At 46.2% G+C, this 20,673-nt stretch overlaps 1 protein-coding gene across 1 annotated transcript; it reads right to left on the bottom strand.

The window, feature by feature from the left end:
* Positions 1 to 14,771: 14,771 nt before the first annotated feature.
* Positions 14,772 to 20,506, bottom strand: CCDC198 (coiled-coil domain containing 198). Its single transcript, XM_042814217.1, has 6 exons — positions 20,230 to 20,506; positions 18,747 to 18,829; positions 17,044 to 17,130; positions 16,595 to 16,693; positions 16,174 to 16,336; positions 14,772 to 15,095 (listed from the first exon to the last, which is right to left on the bottom strand). The coding sequence occupies exons 1-6, from the start codon at positions 20,408 to 20,410 to the stop codon at positions 14,839 to 14,841; spliced, it is 870 nt and encodes a 289-aa protein (XP_042670151.1). The 5' UTR covers positions 20,411 to 20,506; the 3' UTR covers positions 14,772 to 14,838.
* Positions 20,507 to 20,673: the final 167 nt, after the last annotated feature.

Below are 20,673 nucleotides of genomic sequence, written 5' to 3'. Positions count from 1 at the left end.
AGACCGATCGCAAATGGTGATGGGCATTTCTTACCAAGTACAAACGATGAGTTGTGTTTGAAAATGAAGACTTGTAGTAGAAATTGGCCCTTCTGAGTTTTCTGCCTGGAAACACTGTGTTTCTGAGAGGGCTTGTTTCCCCTCAGTAAGGAAAACTCACTTAAAATGGTGCCTGAATTAGTGCTGTGAACTGGAATCTTATTTGCAGAGTTCAGAGCTAAACCTTCTGTTCAAATTTTCCTACCCCCTCTGGTTTGCCAGTTATTTAGAGCAGTTCTTCAGGAGGTGAAGGCTAAAGTGTTGGGAATGCTGAATTGATGGAAACAGGCTTTTCCCAGATGTATTCAAGTTGTCTGGAAAGTAACGCCCGCTCTGGCTTGCTTGAACTAAGGAGGCAGATAAGAGAAGCTTCGTTCCTTGTTAGCAGCTGCTGGGCTGCAAACTGCAGAGTAGGCTATCTTGTGTGCCTGCTGATGTTTAAAAACTGAAAAGCCAGACAAGCAAGTTTTCTGGAGGTTAATATTTAAGCTGTGGGTGTCTTGAGTTTGAGAGCAGACTTGAAACTTAGCCTACGTCACTTTTTGTGAAGGTACTGCCGAAAAATACCAGCACTGCTGAGCGAACTTCAGATACAGCTCTGTTTATTGTAAGAAGTAATTCATTCTTACCATGCCATCTTTGAAAACGCTGCGCAAGATAGGTGTGTGTTTCTTTTCAAAGAGCACATTGCCTGAAAGGTTCTCATTTTGCTGCTGTATAACACAGTTCACTACGGAAGAGACTGAAGCTGTATGCGTTGGCTTACGTTAAATGGAGCAGATTTATTCTCTGTGTTGCTTGGAATTGGGTCTCAAGTGGGAAGTCAAGAATTGCAGAGAGGTGAACACAGATGTTCAAAACGAATTTAGCAAAAAGGAGCTTGGTTATTTCTCGTGTCTGTTGTTAAAACACAGTTCCACTCCTCCTTACCTTTTGCATTGACAAATCTAGCTAAGGAGTTTTTATTTAGATTTGCCCGAACACTGCTATTTGCTGACATGTCAGGTATGGATGTTTGCTTTATGTTGGGTTTCTTGTTTTGTTTTGTTTTGTTTTGCTTTTTTTTTTAAGGAAATGATCGGGTTCATCACCTACAAGAAAAGCAGGCATAGTCTAATTGGCATTGCATAGTGAATCACAAACTTTTCCTGGGCACCACAAGGCATTGCTCAAACCGAGTGCTTTGTTCAAAATGTTCAGGTCTTGTATAAGCATTGCAACCTGTATTGGAGTTTAGGTATCAGAGGGGCATCTATGGAAATGTCAAGTGTATCTCCAAATACTGGACTGCTGTTTTGAGTGGATTATATTCTTCTGTCCCTTTATCCTTTTCGATGAGAACAAAAACAGTGGGGTTATGAAATGTACAAGCTGTCTAAATACAATGCAGTCAAATAAATGGTTAAGTTGTTTATCTATTTCCTTTTGGATGGAAATGTTCGTATGGTTGTTTTGCTCTGTCTACAAAACAGTGAATGTGCAGTGCCTGTATGAACTTCAGTTTCATAGCTGAACTGATGCTTTTGCCATGTGTGCCAAGTTATGGTGAATATCACTGGACTTTTCCTGAGAGATAGGAGTGGTTTTATTATTATTTTAGTTGTAACAAGCAGGAGTTGGGAACTGCTTGCAACTCTTGCAGAGATGAAAACAGGCTCTTAGAAATGCATTGGGAAGCCTATGGGTTTTGGAAGTCTCCTCTGTTTTATTCCCTCTGCAGTTGCACTGAGGTTCCTAAAACTTGCCAAGAACTCAGCAGCAAGTGTTGCATGTGTTTGGCCTCTGCTGGAAGTTGCTGCTCACCTGGCAGCAGCCCCAGGTCTGTTCTTTCAGCTGCTTTCCTGATTCCTTACAACTCAGCTACCTGGTCACTACAGTTTTGTTATGGAGCTACACTTTCACAGATGTTTTACTACTTTTCCATTTCTTACTCTGTGCAAGAAGCAGGTTACATTGTTTTCCTATGTCTTGCACCACATTGTATTTTTAGGCCTAGTACATCTAGTTAGTCCATGTGGGCTAGAGTAGACCTGGAGAAGCCTAATATTGATTTCAGTGTGAAAAAATAAGAAGTACTTTTCTAACAGGCAATCCAGGCAGGGCTGGCTGGGTGATATTTTTAGGAATGAATGTTTTATGTTTTATTGCCCACTCATGCACACTTTGGAAATCTTTGATTTCTTTAAAAATAGAGTGCAGAGGGATCCTGACCTATGAGTCATACAGGGAAAAGGGGAACGTTCTCAGTGCATGCATGTTTGTGGTGAGGATGCTGAGGCTCTCTTCTGCCTATTGATATCTGATTCCCTGTGGGGAAGGCAGAGCTGTGACTACATTTTGCTCTTGATTGTTGCTCTTCATTGTAAAGCTCAAGGGTAAGGTAAAAACAAGCAGTAATTCAAAGGGGTTTAGAATAGACGAGGTATTGATCTTTTAAACTTGCTGTCCTCTGCAGAACAGTTCTCCTTCAGCAAAGCGTGCCTGAGCCCTCTTCACAGGAAGATGGAAGTGGATGCTGGCAGCTTCTGTGTATTCAAGGGGAGGCTTCTTTAGATGATGCCTTGTTAGATGATTACTGGTTCATACACCTTGCTAGGATTGCAGTTGTGTTGATCCATTGCTGAGGTACACGTGTTTTCCTCCTTCACTGAACATCTGCTCTCACTTAGAAAGCACAGCTAAGGAGAAGAAATGTCCCTTCTGTCTCACTGCCAGCAATTCCTATTGATCTTTCTTCAGCTACGATAGGAAAAAGGTCAAATCCAACTTATGATTTATAGTCTGCACAGTCCTCTGCCAGAGCTCAGTTCACTGTGTGCTTTTCTTATAGCTGTTTCTGTTACCTTAGACCCGTAGGGCCTTGATTTCAGGTAATTATGAGTAAGAAATAAGAGGTTTTCCTGGTCTGAAAAGACTTGAGTAGAAGAAAAAAAAAAAAAACATATTGAAAGGTTGTAATTATTTTTTATTTTTTTTTTAATTTTTGAAATATTTTTAGGTTCCTAGGGGATAAAAACAGAAAACAACAACAAAAAAACAACCCAACCTCTCGGATTTTGTGTAATTTTTAAGCAGGGATGGAGAAGGGAGTGATTCTCTGAGGTTTTAGCCATTGTCTTACAGGTTGCTGAAACATGTAATTTGGAGATATGGGTTTAAATTCGACCTCTGCACTGACTAGAAGCTCTATCCCAGACCTAGGACATTTTCTGGCAACCCAAAGGCGATTGATAGTACCGTACAAAATATTTCTTGAACTCTTTGTGGATACTTTTCCTTGTATTGTGTGTATAACACGGCAGACTATGACAGATTCCAGTTCCTTGTTTTGGTCTGTAGTAAGGTGTGAACCACGAAGGAAAGCAGCAGAAGAGCTACACTACCAGGTGTGAAAGAGCATTGAAAGTGAAGGTTGAAAAAGCAAATGGTGGAGCAGCTTTGCCGAGGTAAGAAAGCTGTATGCAAAGCTCACATTACTACTGAAGGAGGGGACCAGAACTCCCACGTGGGTCTTAAGAAACACGCTGTCTGTCCATGTCAATCCACTCCTCTCCGTGAGTAATTTGGAGCAGACAGCTAATTGAATGCTCTCATATTGCCACGGCTCTTTCCCTAGGGGTGGATGCACTCAGGAAGGCTCTTAGTCTGAGTCAGAATTAGTCTTTAATATCGGAAAGAACAAACAAATGAACCCTCTGAGTTTGATGCGTTTGGTGAAAATAGTTGATGTGCCATTTCTGAATTGAGCTGAGTGTGCTTCAGCCTCATTGAGTCGAAGCATAAGGGCCTGCTGGAGGAGCTAATTAGAGTGAGAAGAAAACCAGCTGCTCTTCAGCCAAATTAAGGGTGCCCTTCCTTCTCCACTCAGCTGCGGATCCTGCAGCTTTCCCAGCAGTGAATGGCAGTTTCAGGTGTGTAAAGCTGCCTTTTGTCTAATTAAAGGCCTGCACCACTCATGGTTAATGCTGTTGTTTAATGACAGAGTTTGCCAGAAAATGTTATCTTCCTGTTTTGGGCAGAATTGAGCCAGAAGCCTTTAGGTTGCCTTAGGTCTGAAGTCTTTCAGAGGGCTGGCACATAGTGTGTTTCTGCAGTGTTGAGAGCAGGAGACCTGGACCAGTATGCAATTGTAAATAACCTCCAAAAAGTAAATACACAGCTCGCTCTGCAAGTAATGCCTCCTGTTTATTTCCATGGGAACGACAGCAGCTACAAAGAGCACTAATTGATAAAGCAAATTCTCAGCAACGGAACGTGATGGAATGTTGGTGGGAACGTTCAACATCCTCTGCCATCCCACCAACACATAATGGGCTGATGTAACAAGATAGGAGGCATTGCTTTTGGAGCAGCCTTCATACATTGGAAAGCAATGCACGCTGCAACTGGCAGGGTTCTGTTCTGCAAATTGCAATGATTTCTATCGTGCTGTTTGAAAGTGACATTCAAAGAATTGCTCTCTTGGGGCTGGAAAAGAAGTTCTTCATTACAGAAAGCAGGGCTGGCTATGATTAAAAAAAGAAAGTGTTCTCCTTGGGGGTTTTTTGTTTTATTGAAGTGAAAATTGAAGAGCTGGCAATTTCCAGACTGTCCAACCAACAACGGCCTGAACGGTTTCATGTGTAAGTTAACAAATGGAAAATATAGAATGCATCTACATAAATATGTTACTTTGCCTCTTAAGAGACTGCATCGATGGCTGCTATATGCTCAATCTTAAATACATCACTGAGATATACCAAAAACACAGTTACTGAAATTCCCCTGTTTATCACAGGGCAGTCACGCTACGGATGACCTTAATGGTTCCTTCCAACTCAAATGATTTTATGATCCTATGAGATGTGAAACATCTATGTTTTGGCTGCTTCCATGTGGGAACAGCTTTTATATCTCTCAGCAGGAATTCTGTAGTTGTTCTGTGATAGTTTCACAGCAATCTGTGCTTTCTTGGAAAGACCTTTGGAAGAAGAGCGCACTGGAAACCTTTCCAGTGTCACAATCCCTACAGCCACCTACAGAAAGAACCCATTTTTCCCCCTTGGAAGTGGCTCCTTGTGTCTCACCAGCTGAAGACCTCAGTAAGTACAAACATGGTAATACAACTTACTTACATCACAGGTTTGGGAATGTATTTTAGAGCATCATTCCTCAGCTCCATCCTTCTTCCTGTTCTGTCTGGGCTTTGCAAACTTTTTGTTTTCAACCTGTCCTGGTATTGAAGGAATGAGTCACCATAAGGAAGCTTTCTTTGGCAAACAATTCCCAGGGAACCTCAAATTTCTTCAAGCTGTGAGCTTCTGATCCTTAAAAGCTTATTTTTAAGGTTTCTTTTTAATTATTTCCAACCTCAAAAATATCTTCTGTGTTGAGTATCTAGCGGGGCTGTTTTATGGATATGCTTCTAAGGCGTTCACCTGTTAGCTCATGGTGCTTTTGGAAGCCCTCCCTGGTGCTGCAGAGAGGCAGTGCTGCTGGAGATGGGGCAGTCATGGCAGTCATCCCACCTGAACACCATGAAGAGTCCCGTGCTGTCGTCATGTTCTGGTGCACAGGGGTTACCTGGCTGTCATGCAGGCATGAGATGCCTGATGTGCCATGGGTGTGCATCCTTAGGACATTTGCAGTTTTCATCCTCTGTGCAGCAAAGAAAGGCTTTCCCTAGTATTATTCTACTTGGAACACAAGGTCATAGAATCACAGAATAACCTGAGTTGCTCACCGAGCGCTACCCAAATCCAACCCTCTGTCTGTGAGCAGTCTCAGAGCTTCCTGAGCCCCAGCAGCAGCCCCAGAAAGGCAGAGCCTTTCTCTACTGCCCAACCTGAGATCATGTGCTAGTGGAGGAAGTGCATAAGAACAGCAGTTTGTAAGCTATCCTTTATCTGTGCTTGGTTATTACAGGAGCATGATCTCATGGACTTGCCCCAGGGCAGGTTTTGCTGCGGACTTCCTGCAGGAGCAGGGATTAATCTTCTAATCTGGTTCTGACACAGAAGAAAGAGCTTCTGCCTTCACTGGCTTGAGGGCTGGACTGCCTCACTCCGCTAAACAGAAACCAAATCCTTCTTTAAAATTAGTACTTCGGGAGGAAATGGTAAGCTGCAGTAAGTTATAGTATGCTGCAGATATGTGGTGAGGGCACTGGAGGAGGTGGGGAATAGCATTGGTTTCAAAGAACAGCAGGAAAATGGAAAGCGAAGGGGAAAAAAAGGAGCATTGTTTTTTTTTCAGCATCCATGTTTATATCAGGTGTAGATAAATCAGATCCTCTTAATGGAAAGTCAGATCTTAATTAGAAATCTGCCACTTTCCTACCATGTTTGGCAAGCTGAATTTCCTCCCCAAAATTCTCACATCTCCTTGCTGCCCTAGCCTAGCCCTGCTCCTCCGTGTGCACGTGTTTAAGCAGTGAATAAAAGCCAGAAGAACCTCCTGTAAACGTGAGGCTTTGCATGATTTAAATGCTGCCTACTTTTCCCCAGACCAGCCCAACTTGCTTAGAAATGGATAGATTTAAGTTGGAGGCTAAGGGAAAACTGAAGCTTGCAGAAACAGCGCTGTGCTTGATGTGCAGAGTTTTCCCACTGCTGTGTGACCATTTGGCTCACAGCAGATGTGCAAGTGAGTGATCCTTCACATAGAACGGTGTAGGTTGGAAGGGACCTTAAAGACCATCCTGTTCCAACCACCTTCCGTGGCCTGGGTACGCCCCACCAGATCACACTGCTCAGGGCCCCCGTCCGTGGCTTTGAGGATGGAGCACCCACAGCTTCACTCAAGTGCTTGCTCTGAATTCACAGAGTTCTCATAAATGTCAATGTATGGACCCCATGCAAAGAATTTCTCCTTCCGAGAGACTTCTCATGAAGAGTAGCAGCAGATTTAGCCTCATATTAAACCCAGACACCTTACAAAGGCAGAACTCACCACAGCTCAAGCTTTACCCCTTGTGAAAGGTTCTGTACATCTTCCAAGTGAACTCACAGCTGGCTCTGACAGTGGCTGAAGCACGGGGCAAGGGCCTAATACTGTATTTTCAGGCACCAGAAACTTCACAGGAGGGAATTTCACGGGTTATTTCAGTGCCCACCACTGCCCCTGCCCAATGTGCACAAGGCCTAGACCTGCTGTGGTCCCCTCAGGTGGTTTAAGCAGATGGATAGATGTTATCGTGTTGAAGAGCATGGAGTTAATCACAGCTGACAAATCCTTCTTGGTAAAAAGCATTAGGCTCTAAGACCCCACCTGGACGGCTGTACCTAGCTCTGGAACCCAGTGTAAGGCTGTTATGGAGCTGTTGGAGCAGGTCTGGAGGAGCTTTTTAGTGGCCTTTCCAACCTTACTGATTCCATGAGGCTCCTTGAAAGAACCTTGAGCACAAGCCCTTGTACCTCTGGAAAACCACCTTAGGAAAAAAGACATGGCTATAAACGAGCAAGGACCTTCAGCTGCTAAGCCTTTAGGAAATGTTACACTGCAGCAAGAGATGCTACAGCTGTGTAGTCTTGACAGTAGTGAATAACATAAACCAATGTCACCTGGATGGATGGGGACAAAAAGCACCCACGCCATCCTGTGGTTCCTTCAGACCAGGCTCCACATTCCAGCACATGTAGCCCAAGATCTCCATCTATCTGCAAGCAAAGTCCATGTTTCACGCTGACAGATTTAACAGCAAGGGTCATGTTCTTGCATCTCCAGGTCTTTGTCACTCACTGCCGTTTGGAAGCAGAGATGTTTCTCCTCGAGGTCATGAGCTTTGTGTGTATTTGTCAGCTCACTGAAGGAAAACCTCTCCTCTCGCTGAAGCAGGAAGGCAGCAGTGCTTTCTGCGCTGTGAGAAGGTCCAGTACAAAATATCGTTGGCAGTTCTTTGTTTCACATTTCTTTTTGGGATCTTTTTGCTTGTCTCTCAAAGAAACGTCATCTTTCCCAGTCAGCCCTTTGAAACACCACATGGATGGCTAAGTGCAGGAAGCATCCAGTCTCAGAGCATGCTTTGCGTGCTAATCAATGAAACCAGCACTGCTGAACCATATTATGCTGGAACATCAAAACAGGCCATTAGGAAGCAGCTGGGAGAGACCTTATTGAAACCACTGGCTGGCACTGGAGGTAGCTATGAGTGGGAGACACAGCAGAGCAATGCTGGGGCCTCTGGTTGGCAATATCCTCTGCTGAAGGGGTTCTGACTTCAGGAATGCTGCTTTAAAAGCATTTCATTGATTTTCAATACAACAGAAGCCATCTGAATAAAAGAACTTTGGAATGTTGAGACAAATTTTGTAACGGCCTCCTCTTTGATTTTGTGAAACTTCTGCAAAAAGAGCTTCAAAAATAGCTTCTGAAGACCATCGGTGCCATGAAACCCACAGGCAAAGGGCTTCATTGGAAGGCTGAAGTAGCAAATAAACAGGTTGGATTCCCATAGCAAGGTGTTTCTCAAAAAAGAGCCTGAGCCTGGACACATTTGGCATTAGAGTAAAGATTTCCTTGCAGGGTTTTGTTGGCATGGATTCAGTCCCTGATGCAGATCTTGGTGCCCCTCTCTGGTTCTGTGAGCACAAAGGCAGGGCTCACAGTTCTTAACAGCAACATCAGTTACAAAATCAGAGCACTCAGAAGCTGGAAAGAGTTGAAGCTGTGTTCACTTTAACTGTTTCCTCATCATCGTAATTACTTACATGGCTTTTTTTGGACTATAAATAAAAGCTTTTTCTATCTCTGCAGCTTCCTAATTCCAGACACTGAACATTCTTCTCTGTATACATATACATATTTTTTTTTTTTTAAGTTTTGAAACATGTAATTATTTTTTTCTTCTGATGCAGATGAAGTCCAGGTTTCTGTAATTCGAATACACAGATCATAAAACTCACCAGTGGGTTGAGTCAGTGGCATGGAAATAGTCAGTATGCTGGTGTTATGTGCAGCTGGACATCCACCTTCCCACGGTAAGTGAAGATGCACCATGCTGGTTGTGCCTAACTCCATCATTCCCCCATCCAGAAGTGACACCCCTACAGAGAGGGGACCTTGGTAGGATGGGTCCCTGCCATGGTCAGGTATAGGAACAGTTGGAAAGGCAGCAGCTCCTTGTCAAAAACATTGCTGCGGGTAGTAATCGAGTATCATCATCATTTCAAAGATGAAGTTGAAGGAGAAAATAAATAAATGAGAGCAGAGCAACGTAGCATGCCCAAGGCACCAGGAAGAAGTGGTTATCAACACCAGGAGTAGTAGCAGTTTTGTTCCCTGCCTGTTTTCAAAAGGAGAGGGAAAAGGGCACTGGGGCGCACACACAGCCTCAGTGGTAGCTGTGATGTGAGCTCCTGGTGCCCATGTGGATAGAGAGATGAGGAGCTGCACTTAGGGGCTTTTTTTAAAGACAGAAGAGCACTGTGAGGCAAATCTGCTCCAGTGAGAAGCCTCACAAGGGAGGCTCTGTGTGGCAAAAGGCTGTATTTTTAGGTCAGCTTGGCCAAGCTGAATGAGGTGGTTTGTGTGGTAAATAGAAGGGGTGCCTGGCTTTGAAGCTCACTGTTTTCACAGTACAGAAGTCAGTTGTAAGCCACATTGATTATTCTAGGGTGGCAGTTGCAACAAGGATCAAATGGTGACCAGATAGAGGCAGGTAGCTGGCCACACAAGTTCAGTGAGACCACAAAACTAGCAGTGCCCTGCTTTGCTTTTCTCCCAGAAGAGTTGTGAGCCAGCATTTTAAGCAAGTTCTGAGTTAATGCAGTCTGTTCAGTCGTTATCAACAACATCATATAATGCATAAAGCCTGATTTGATTAAAAGGGTCATTTGTTGTACTACCAGCTACTAAATGCCAGCACAGGTAACTTTGTGTCTCAGAATGACTACACAGGAACAGGGAATTCAAGGCTGGATCAGCAGCGTGGCAGTTTTAGTCTATCCCATGACTTAAGATGCACGTTAGCAAACCACAGTGCTGATGGAAGCTAAGAACAAAAGCTGAAATGAATGAATGCAAGCCCCATTCCCAGAGGCACTCAAGGCCAGGCTGGATGTGGCTCTGGGCAGCCTGGTTCTAGTGGTTGGTGACCCTGCCCACATTGGGGGGTTTGAAAGTAGATCAAATTTGAGGTCCTTTTCAACCCAGGCCATTCTATGAACAGACAAAAATGAGAGAAGCTCTGAGTAGATTAAGGGGGGTCCCCAGAACCAACACAAATGGGGACACTTCATTTACACTAAGAGTCACAGGGAGGCCAAGGGTGACCATGCTGGATAAGCGCAGAGAAGACTCAGCTGAGCTGAGCTTTGTCAAACTGCATGAGAGAACAAGAGCCACAACAGAACTGCCCACAGAGATGACACATCATCCAGCATCTCCAGAAAAAGACAACAAAAAGTACTCTTGGTTGTCTCACACGTTTTGAAATTCACTCTGAGCAATGAGTCAGCACTTTCAGCATCGTGTGTTGCTTAAAGCATCAGCAGAGGATTTAAGTGAAGCTTAAGCAACATTCAGGATCCTGCAGAGAGCTTCTGTCCACCAGTAAGGAGGAAGATGCCTTGGGCAAGGGCCAAAGTCAACAGAGACTTCAGGAGTAGGTGGAAGGGGAAAAAGTAGAGAAGAATGTAGAATGGGGGAAGAGATAAAAGGAGAAGAAGCCAAATGGAATGTCAGATTTCTCCCATGGTGCTGCTCTTTGGAAGGAAGCAGTAAGAAGTACTCAAGGTGTGGGATGAGGAGAGAATTATCCTGAAATCACAGAATGTCCCGAATTCAAAGAGATCCACTGGGATCTTCAGCTCCTACATAGCAAGGAACAACTGATCAAATGCATCCTGCTCTCCCACCTATGTGCCAAGGGAGGTACCTGCTCTCTCTTTCATTCTTGTGGACTGCTCAGCAGATGCTGACTGCACAATCAGACTTCATGCAGGGAACTGCAGGACGAGCCATTCCCACAGCACGTCAGTAGGTGGCAAAAAGCTACAACCCTATTGCTAAGCAAGGAATAAATGCTTGTTCTCTCACAGAACAGGAGGGATCTGTGAGCAGCTCAATCCCATCAGAGATCATGTGCCTCCTGGCCAGCAGCCCAGCACTACCAACAGGGTGTGACACCCCAGAAAATGCACCATCCCTTCATACTCACCCCTCTTTTTTTCCTCAGGGTCCCCTGTGCCATCACTTGACCTTCCTTGAGTAATGAGTCATAGACTCGTTAAGGTTGAAAAGACCACTAAGATCTTCTAGTCCAACCATCAGCCCATATAGAAAAGCTGGGAACCCAGAGGGATTAATCAATACTTCCAAAGTTGGGAAAGAAGAGCATTAGGGCTGTGCTTCTGCAGCACCATCTGAGGTTACCTGGTTGGACAAACCAAGCAAGTGATCACACCATAATCTTCATGTACAGCCTGAAACTGAGCTTATTGAAACCATCCCAGCTGCCTGTCACATGTCCCAACAAGGGAGGGAGACAAGGGATTAATCAAGTTAGTGGAAATATCCAAGAGCTATTGATGGTGGGTTTTTTTTTCCATGCTTTTGAATGGTTGCAGGTGTCAGGGAAGGGAGGATGCTGGTTGGTGCTGAACACCCACATTCCTATTCAAGGAGGTCGAGTGCTCTGAGCACCGGGTGAAAGCAGAGCCTGGGAAGATGAGAAAATGACATAAACACAGGCTGCATGGTGAGAGCCAATTACAGCACAGCACTGAGCTTCATTCGGTTTTCTTTACCAGCTGTTGCTCTTTGCTAAGTCTTAGTAAATTGTATTTCTGCTGAGGAACAAGAAAAGAGATTACAGCAACCTGGGCCTTCAGACCTCTGCAGTAGCATCTAGCTTTTCTGAATATAGAGGAAAGGTTCTTCAAGATTTCTTCTTTTAAGTGGTGCATTTAATTACTAATGATTTAGCCAGACATTAACCATTGGTGCTGACTTTCCCCCACTCCACTGCCTGCCTGAGGCTGAGCACAGTCATTTGGTTAATCCTGAGCAAGAGAAACTTATCTTGCTCTGGCCATTTGTAACACAATGGGAAGCACACCAGCATCAGCATACTAGCAAAGTCCCAGGCTGCAGCAGGTGAAGGTTTGCTCAAAATGCAACAATCATGGACACAGAAACAAAGAAAATAATCTGTTTACCTTTGGAAGACCACAGGTATACAGGGATCTCAGTGAGATATCCTCACCTCCACTGCCAACATTTAAATGAGGTCTGGGAAGGGATGAATCCTGACTTCACCCCTTCTGGTCACTCAGTTGCATTGCTTGCACCTGAGCTCATCTGGGTTGGCCCTTCCTTCTCACCAGGTGCTCCATCACTGCTTAAAGCTGTGACAGCATTTCCACTACACCATCTCACCACCAAGTCCACCACCAAACCCATCTTACAGCCCTTTCACAGGGAAAATCCTGTGCTCTCGTGCCTCGGGGCAGAGATCTATCTGAACTACATCTCCTAGAATCATTGAAAGGACTTTTAGAAGTCTTCTAGTTCAACTCCCCTGCAATGAATGAGAACGGACAAATCCCACTTCCATGCTGCGGATCCTTGCCTCTTGGCACCACCAAAATAAACCCCTGCTCATGTGCTGTCATTGTCATCCTTCAGAGCTCATCCCATGCCCATCCCAGCAGTTGGCAGGACCTCTCCAGCCTCTCTTTGCTGTGCAGGCAACCTCAGACCAGGAGTTTCATTCCATCATGACTTGCACGAGCACCATGTGCTCAGTTCTGAGCAGCAAACCTCACCCCTAGCATAGCACCTCATCCTTCAGATGATGAGACTGTATCAAGCATTTGGAATAGGGAGCTTTTCAGAACTGCCTCTCTGAGTTGCAGCCCTGACATTGTGGTGTTTGCCCCCTCCTCCCCCCATCTTCTGGAATTTGTAGAAAGGTTTAAGTTTCAACTTCAGTAATAGAGAAAACGTTTTCATTTCCAGCCTCTGAACAGATGTTGAGAAACTTGAGAGCAGGACAAGTTACCACTAGCCTCTCTCCAGGTCATGATAAGTTAACACAACTGAAAGCAAAACAGTCAAAGGACTTCGAGCATGAGAAGCAGGAAGAGGGTTTCCTGGCTCCATTGCCTCCAGAAAAGCCAATTTTGCACACTGTGAGTTGATAAATGAATGCTCAGAGTCTCCATGCAGCCTGTGCAATGGATAGACTGCTCTGCACACCCTCTCCATGGGCACTGCTCTTCCCAAGTGCTGGCAACGCCATTATCGGGAAACAAATGAGCTCTATCTGAGATAAATTGCATTTACACCAATTACAGCTCAATTGTTGACAGATGGGAACACAGAAGGGAGATGCGTCGAATCATTAAGAGGACAGGTGTATAGAAAAGTGCCAGATTAATTGTTCCAGCCCATTAAATCATTGACCCTACCCTCAGTGCTGAATTCAGAGCTCTCAGGATCCTTCCAGCTCACACACGACGACCACATTTACAAGAAAAGCACACAGGGGTGCTTTTAAAACACATGCTCCGGACCCAGACTCATTAGCAGGCCTTCTTTCTCATTAAAAGCTGTTTTCTTACTGGAGTTTGTTTTCTTGGCTTTTCCATGCACTCACACGTTGCTCCAAGGAGCAGCTTTCTCCCTAAAGAACAGACTTGCTATACATCCAGAGAGGTTGCAAAGGGCGAGGGGATGAAGGCAGACAGAGATCAGTGCTGAATGGAGGCTTTGGCTTTGAGTTGAGGCTTTGGCTCTGATTTCCAAATCCTGCTTTCCCTGGGATTTTCAGTAAATCCTGGGAGAGACAAATAGCTAAAAACTGCTGAGAGCAAATCAGCCATGGGTGTCTAATTCCCCTAAAAACATGTAGAAGCGTGCCTCCTGCTGAGAGCCAACACCAGATCCACTTATTCAAGATGGCCTGGCTTGGAAACGCTAAGGTTGGAAAAGACCTTCAAGATCATCAAGTCCAACCACAACCAAACCAAACTACCCCAACAACCTCTCCACTAAATCATGTCCCTGAGCACCACGTCCAAATGGTTTTTAAACACATCCAGGGCTGGTGACTCAACCACCTCCCTGGGGAGCCCATTCCAGTGCTTAACAACATTTCTGCAAAGTGTTTCCTGATATCCAACCTAAACTTATCTCGGTGCAACTTGAGGCCATGAAAACTAAGGGGATAAGATTTCCAGCAGAGGGAAATGAATGGCCATGAGGGAGATGGGAGGAAGAGTAAACCCACCTCTCTTGTCAATGCCAAGTGAGCAAAACGTGGATGTTTTATAGCAGATTATCCATTAAAGCTGGAGGTGAAGGAAAGTCACCTGGGACAGAGGAAAGGAAATTTAAAAAAATAATAATAAAATATTTAGAAATACCAGAATGTTTATTAAAAGACTTCTGACCAATCGTTCTGCCTTTCAATTTGAATGGATGTTCTGTGGCTTAGAAAAGGATGCAGGGTTAAAAACAAGTAGAAAGGCCCAAGTGACCTTAAGGAAAGCAAAACACTTTATTTCAGTTGGAACTTAATATGGGGGTTAACCCAGAATATTCTCCAGCTCCTGCTTGTTGGTTCTGCCAGCCTCCTCCTCCTCCCTCTGCCCCCATGTTATTGTTGTTCGCTCCACACCACTTCTCCCCCAGATATTCTTTCACATACCCAGACATGTCATTTCTGTCCACACATCAACCACCTCATTTCCAGTGCTCCTCTCTGTTGGTCTCTGTGTTCAGAAATGCTGCACATCACAAACATCATGTCTATGTCATGGTCTATTCGGAGCAGAGATCACAGCTTGTTCCTTCAGCACATCCCAAGCCTAGCTGCTAGAACTCTTTATCAAAGAAGTTATCGAAGAGTGAAACTCTCTCTGTCCTGGTTCTCACCAGCGGAGGTCTGCGGTAAAGCTTCTTCTCTTCCCTCTCCCACTCCTCAGAGTCAGTGCTGGAAGTGTCCCAGAGCAGATCCCTGCTGCGTGGCTCCTTGCAGAACCACAGCCCAACCTTGCTGCTGCTGCTGCTGCTGCCCAGGGGAAGCCCAGCTCTGGCATGGTGCCCTGCAAATCCTCCATCCCCTCTGTTTCCTGAGAGAGAAAATAAAAATAATTGCAGTTTTCCTCAGAGGCATGCCCATCCTGTTGGGTTCAGCTGGTAATCCCTATGAGGAAGATCCTGAGAAATCCCTGCAAGATCAGAGCACGTTTGTGGGGCTGGGCAGACCTGGCACAGTCTATTCAGAAATAGAATCTTGGAACTGGCTGGGCTTTAATGTCCCTTCCAACCTAAACCATTCTGTGATTCATTCTGTTGGGTGAATTAATCAAGTCTGACAACTTGATTAATGAGGCAACTGGTTTAGTGCTGACCCATAGGAATGGTGGGATTTGCATGTTGTGTCCCAGGGAGCACATTCCTGCCTGAGATGCTTTAAGACTCCCAATGTATGTGAGTAGGTGAGTACCATCTCCAGTACCTTCACATGGCAGTGTCTGATCTTCTGCTGGTGGGAACCTGCTCCTGGCCCTGGGATCTTTGATTCTGTGCTAATAGCCCTATGGCTATTCCCTGACTTCCATAGGGAAACTGACTTAGAGTCATACAATCATAGACTAGTTGGGTTGGTAGGGACCTAAAAGATCATTGAGTTCCAACCCCTGCAGTGAGCTGGCTGCTCCCCCCAGCTCAGACTGAGCAGGGCCCCATCCATGGCCTTGGGCACCTCCTAGGATGGGGCACCCACAGCTCTGGGCAGCAGTGCCAGGGCCTCACCGCCCTCTGACAATTTCCTCCTAACTTCTAACCTAAATCTCCTAATCTAATTTAAAGCCATTCCCCATTACCCCACCACTATCAGAGGTCTGTATTCCTCCTTTTTATCTTGACCACGAGAGAGTTTGTTTTGGGTTCATTAGCATGAGAAAGAGGACTTTTAAGAATAGATGTGCTCCTATAAAGCTCACTTTCAGCTTTTTCCACCAGGACCCCCAAGTCCTTCTGGCAGGACTGCTCTCAAGGAGTTCTCCCAGTTGTACACATAGCTGGGATTGCCCTGACTTAAGTGCAAGGCCTCACAATGTGGCTTTGTTGAACCTCACGGGGTTCAAATGGCCAGATGAGGATGCTGAGGAGTTTTACATCTCCTCGAAACATGATTCTGCTTACCAGTGTTACTATCAAAATGCAGACTGCGCTCAGCAGGGATGAGGTCTTGGCTCCTGGTGCTGTCGCCTCTCTGAAGTGTGTCAAGGACCATCTCCGAACCCAATTCCTCCATTTTTTGTTTATTGATTTTTGCCTCCCTGTGGAGATCCCGCTTCAGCTCCGCCTGGGTTTGCAAACAAGTCATCAGCACAAGCAGCAGAGGAGCAAACACGTTCTAACAGCTTGACGCAGCACGTCATTAGAGAGCTGGCACTGCAAGTAATCACACATCCAGGTAGCTCAACCAGGGCAATTCGTATTTGCCAAAATGAGCGCAAGACAGAACGTGACCCCATGGGAACTTCCTCACCTAGAGGGGAGGCAAAGAGATGGAAAAACCCTTCCAATCCTCAGCCTCTCCCCAAGGCCATCCCCGCGTTACCTCTCGGCGCCGGCGCGTCAAGTCCAGCATCTGCATCTTGTGCAAGTGCTGCCGTCTGCAAGGGAGGGCTCTCAGACTCTGCCCCCTCTTCTCCAGAGTCTGTGAGGTATTAAAAGCATCAGTAAAGACACCTGCGTTGGCTGAAAGGAAAAGAAACTCCTGCTTGCCAACCCACACCCGGTCCCTCAGGTGCTGCCCAAATGAAGGCAGCGAGCGTTTTCCTGTCTGGCCAATGTGCAGCAATTTAGTGTAGGTTTTCAAAGCACTCACAGCTTATCTATCTCACAGCTAAGGGGCACGACGGAAACTTCTCATTAAAGTCACGTATGCCTGCTCCTGCTCCCAAGGTGCTGCTCTGCTCTGCTGTGCATTGTTTAGGCTGACATCAGGAGCTGCACATGGACAATCGTGCCTGCTGCACAGCTCTTGGCACTTTGCTGTGTGCTCACCTTGGCTTTTGGGGCTCCATCCATCCCTTGCTGCCTCCAGGGCTTTGCAGCAGTGATCCCCCTTGGAGTGCCAGCAGGTTCAAGCCTCTGCAAGTGCAGTATTTAGTGTTCAGCATTCCTCTTTTCATACAAACACCCAACCCAACATGAAGATACTTAGACATTCCTCCAACTCCAATTCTGGCCTGGTTGCTTGGGATACAAGAAGGAGTTTGGCACATTCAGCAAACGCTCAACATGCATTAGTATCATAATTGAATACAGTGTCTCCTGGCAGGTCATCCAAGGCCAGATCCTGGTTACCTGGCCCTGAAAACCATCCCCTCCATCCAGCTAGACTGTTTTGGAGGCTAAGGCCTTACTCTGCAGGACTGCACGTGGTATGGAAAGTCCTTCCTGATGGAGTTCAGCAGCTTTACAGGCTGTCTGAGCATGGATTTCCATCTCAAGAACTAAGATATCTCCTTCAGCCTCCCAGATAACACTGGCTCACTTCTAGTCTCAATACTCCTCATTTCCCACCTATGATGGGAGCTCAGCCTGACTTCCATAAGAATTAAAAGGAACATCATAGAATCCTAAGCTCGTCTAGTTGGGGAAAGAGACTTAAGACCATCAAGACCAACTATCAGTCTAACACTACCAAATCCACCAATAAAACATGTCCCACGATGCCACATCCACATGTCTCTTAAATATCTCCAAGGATGGAGACTCTACTGGGCAGCCTGTTCCAATGCCTGAGCAGAGTTTCTATGAACACAGGTTTGATACCAGGAAACATTTCTTCTCCAAAAGACTGGTGATGCATTGGCACAGGCTGTCCAAGGAGGTGATAGCAACACCATCCCAGGAGGTATTCAAGAACCATGGAGATCTGGCAGTGAGGGACATGGTCAGTGGGCATGGTAGGATGGATTGGGCTTGGGAATCGGGAGGTCTTTTCCAGCCTTATTGATTCTATGATTCCATATGTTCAGTCTAAACCTCCCTGGCACAACTCAAGGCCATTTGCATCAGAGACTCTATCTGAAAGACCTATCTTGCACTTTATATGGGACATCATTAACCTCTTGAATGTGAACAAGAGTGTCTTCTGACTGGTGACATGACTCTGGCTGGCTGCACCAAGCTGCTGCCTAAGTCTGGGCTGTAATCTTCAAGGATCCTGTAAATAAATCATGGGATCACAGAGTAATTAAGGTCCAACCATCAGTGTATCATTATGGGAGATTAAAGGCAGCAGTAAAGGAATGCTGGAGTGGAATCCCAATTCAAGCCAATGCAACCGGTAAAAGTAAAAGAAAGCTCCCTAGAATTAATGGAAAATTTCCCTATGGTTTCCTACGTACTTCAGCTCTGCCTATGGCATCCCCATTTTCCACCATGCCTCCTCCATGCAGTGCTGCATAACGTGTGCTTTCTTTTCACCTTGCCCCAGCCCTGGCGTACGGCTCATGGTCAGCTTCTGTGTGCACGAAGCTGAAAAATGTGGCACTAGATGGCAGCATGCGACACCACAAGCTGCAGCCCGGATCACACATTGCTCACATACCACATCCCACCGATCACTGCATCCAGCAGGAAGCAGTTTTGGGCTTTCTGCTTAAGTTGTGCCATGTGCTCAGAAAGCAGGATGTTTGCTTCCCTGTCCCCAGGCCAAGCAGAGCAGCTCTATGGGAATCTTCATACATTCACCCTACCTGCGGTTGCCGAGGCGGGTGCAGCTTGATGATGCTGCTGGCTCCATTCTCTCCAACCAGCACAGTGCTGAAGTCAAAGGGCCCTGAGGGATCAGAAAAGGAGAAGATGAAGCGAGGTCACTTTTGGATGTCTGCTCCTGGGCTTTACTCAACTACAGCTTTCTACCACATTTTTATTAGCATTTCCCAAACCCATCTGTCCCAGTTTTTTGGCCATTGAGGTGGTGGTGCCCCATACCTGCAGACAGCCAAAAGTCAGGCTGGATGAGCTCTGAGCACCTGATGGAGCTGTGGGTGTCTCTGTTCGTTGCAGGGGATTTGGACCAGATGGCCTTGAAGGCAGCTCCCTTCCAATTCAAAGAGTCTGTGATACTACTCCAGTAACAGAAGGTACAAATTATTGTTACCCACAGAAATAACACATGGATGTATTTGCATCTAAGAAACCCATCTGCCACATGCCTCTCTTCTCCCTTTACAGCCCCTCACACAGTCCATATATGACAATGACCAACCTCTGTGTCTCCTGTAGCATCTCTGGGGCCTCTCCTTCTACACACAGCACCTCACTGAGCTCTATGGCCACCCCAGTTTCCTGTCCCAATGCAGAGAACAGGCAGAGAGCTGAGCCTCTTTTTGCTGCTCAGCCACAAAATCACACAGAAGGGACCTTAAAGATCACCTGGCTACCACCCACCAGCACCTGTTACTTATTAAGGCAGTGCTTTAACTGAGCTCAACCTGCCCTGAGCTCTGTGCTGTTCCTCCTGGGTGCACAGGAGTGTTATTGCTTGCACAATTAAACATGCACAGTAACTGTTACAGCTTCTCTGTCCTCCCTAAACCTGCCCTTGGGTGTCTGAATGCCATTCCATGTGAGTCATTGAGCTTCCCATATCTTGGCCTCTTGGGAGGGGGTATGGGGATAAAGGGCTGGGCTGTGGCACGGAGAGACAGGGAAAAAGGTACTGCATGGGTGTTAAATCCACATTTACCAGTTGCACAAAGTGGAAGGTGCCCTGATGGGACTGCAGTACCCCCAAACCCAATCTATTCACCCCAGACCACTGTCACACCAAAGCTTTGTGTGCTGTCACAGCACCCTGCTGTCCCTCCACAGGCATTCCTTGTGTCCTGCTCCATGTGAGCACAAACCTCCTCCTTCACCTCTAGGTTTGGGTATGGGACATCTGGGGCACAGCACATTGCAGCAGGACTCACCTTCCTCCACCTCTTGCTAGTGGAGTCAGCCTGGTGCTGTGGGGCTCTGATTTATTTTAATGCTGAATTTCACATCTAATTAAAGTCTAACTCTAATTAAGATAATGATATGGCTGTGCCCAGCGGTGCACGTTATGGGGCTGAGATATGAATGCTGCGTCTGGCACTGCAGGGGTGCTGTGAACTGGGCTCTGAGACCATCTCAAAAGGCTCTGGGAAGGGAAACGGTTGCTGGGAAAAGCCTCCCCCCTTTGCTCCATACCTGTAGAGGCTCTCCCATACCCGGTCTGGCGGAGGGGTGGGAGCTGCCCGTGGGTTATGGGATGTCCATGCTCCGTTGTGGCTGTTGGGTGCAGGCTGGGGTCCCCCAGCACCTCCTCACTGCTGAGCATAGGTGCCACCTGGGTCACCCTGGGGTGTGTCTTGGATGAGCTGAGACCCATTTTGTAGAGCTTGGGAAGAAGGAAAAGCCCACTCTGAAAGCAGTGCCGTGATGCAGAGCTCCTGACTGGCTGCCAAGCACAGGGTTGGATCCCACTGCCAAATGCACTCATGTGCCCTTCCCAGCAGGGTTAAACATTGACACGGCCCTGGCCACTGCTTTGTTTTTACCTCCACACGACTTTCAGCAGCACTGCCTCAGCTGGTTGAGTTGGAGGCATTTCTACAAGTGGTTCATTTGCTAAACATTCAGTCTTTGGAAAGA

Source organism: Centrocercus urophasianus, unplaced genomic scaffold (assembly GCF_019232065.1).
Source record: "Centrocercus urophasianus isolate 14NV4802_14NV808 unplaced genomic scaffold, USGS_Curo_1.0 seq_14, whole genome shotgun sequence".
NCBI classification, from domain to species: domain Eukaryota; kingdom Metazoa; phylum Chordata; class Aves; order Galliformes; family Phasianidae; genus Centrocercus; species Centrocercus urophasianus.
The sequence above is the reverse complement of the archived record's forward strand: the minus strand, read 5'-3'. Positions and strand labels throughout refer to the sequence as shown.

Excerpts from the sequence above, each read along its gene's own strand:
- CCDC198 (XM_042814217.1), bottom strand. The coding sequence starts at position 20,410 with ATGGGTCTCAGCTCATCCAAGACACACCCCAGGGTGACCCAGGTGGCA. Across the intron at positions 16,694-17,043 it reads ATGGAGCCCCAAAAGCCAAG|ACTCTGGAGAAGAGGGGGCA; the intron begins GTGAGCACACAG and ends AATACCTCACAG. Across the intron at positions 15,096-16,173 it reads GCATTTTGATAGTAACACTG|GAAACAGAGGGGATGGAGGA; the intron begins GTAAGCAGAATC and ends TTTCTCTCTCAG.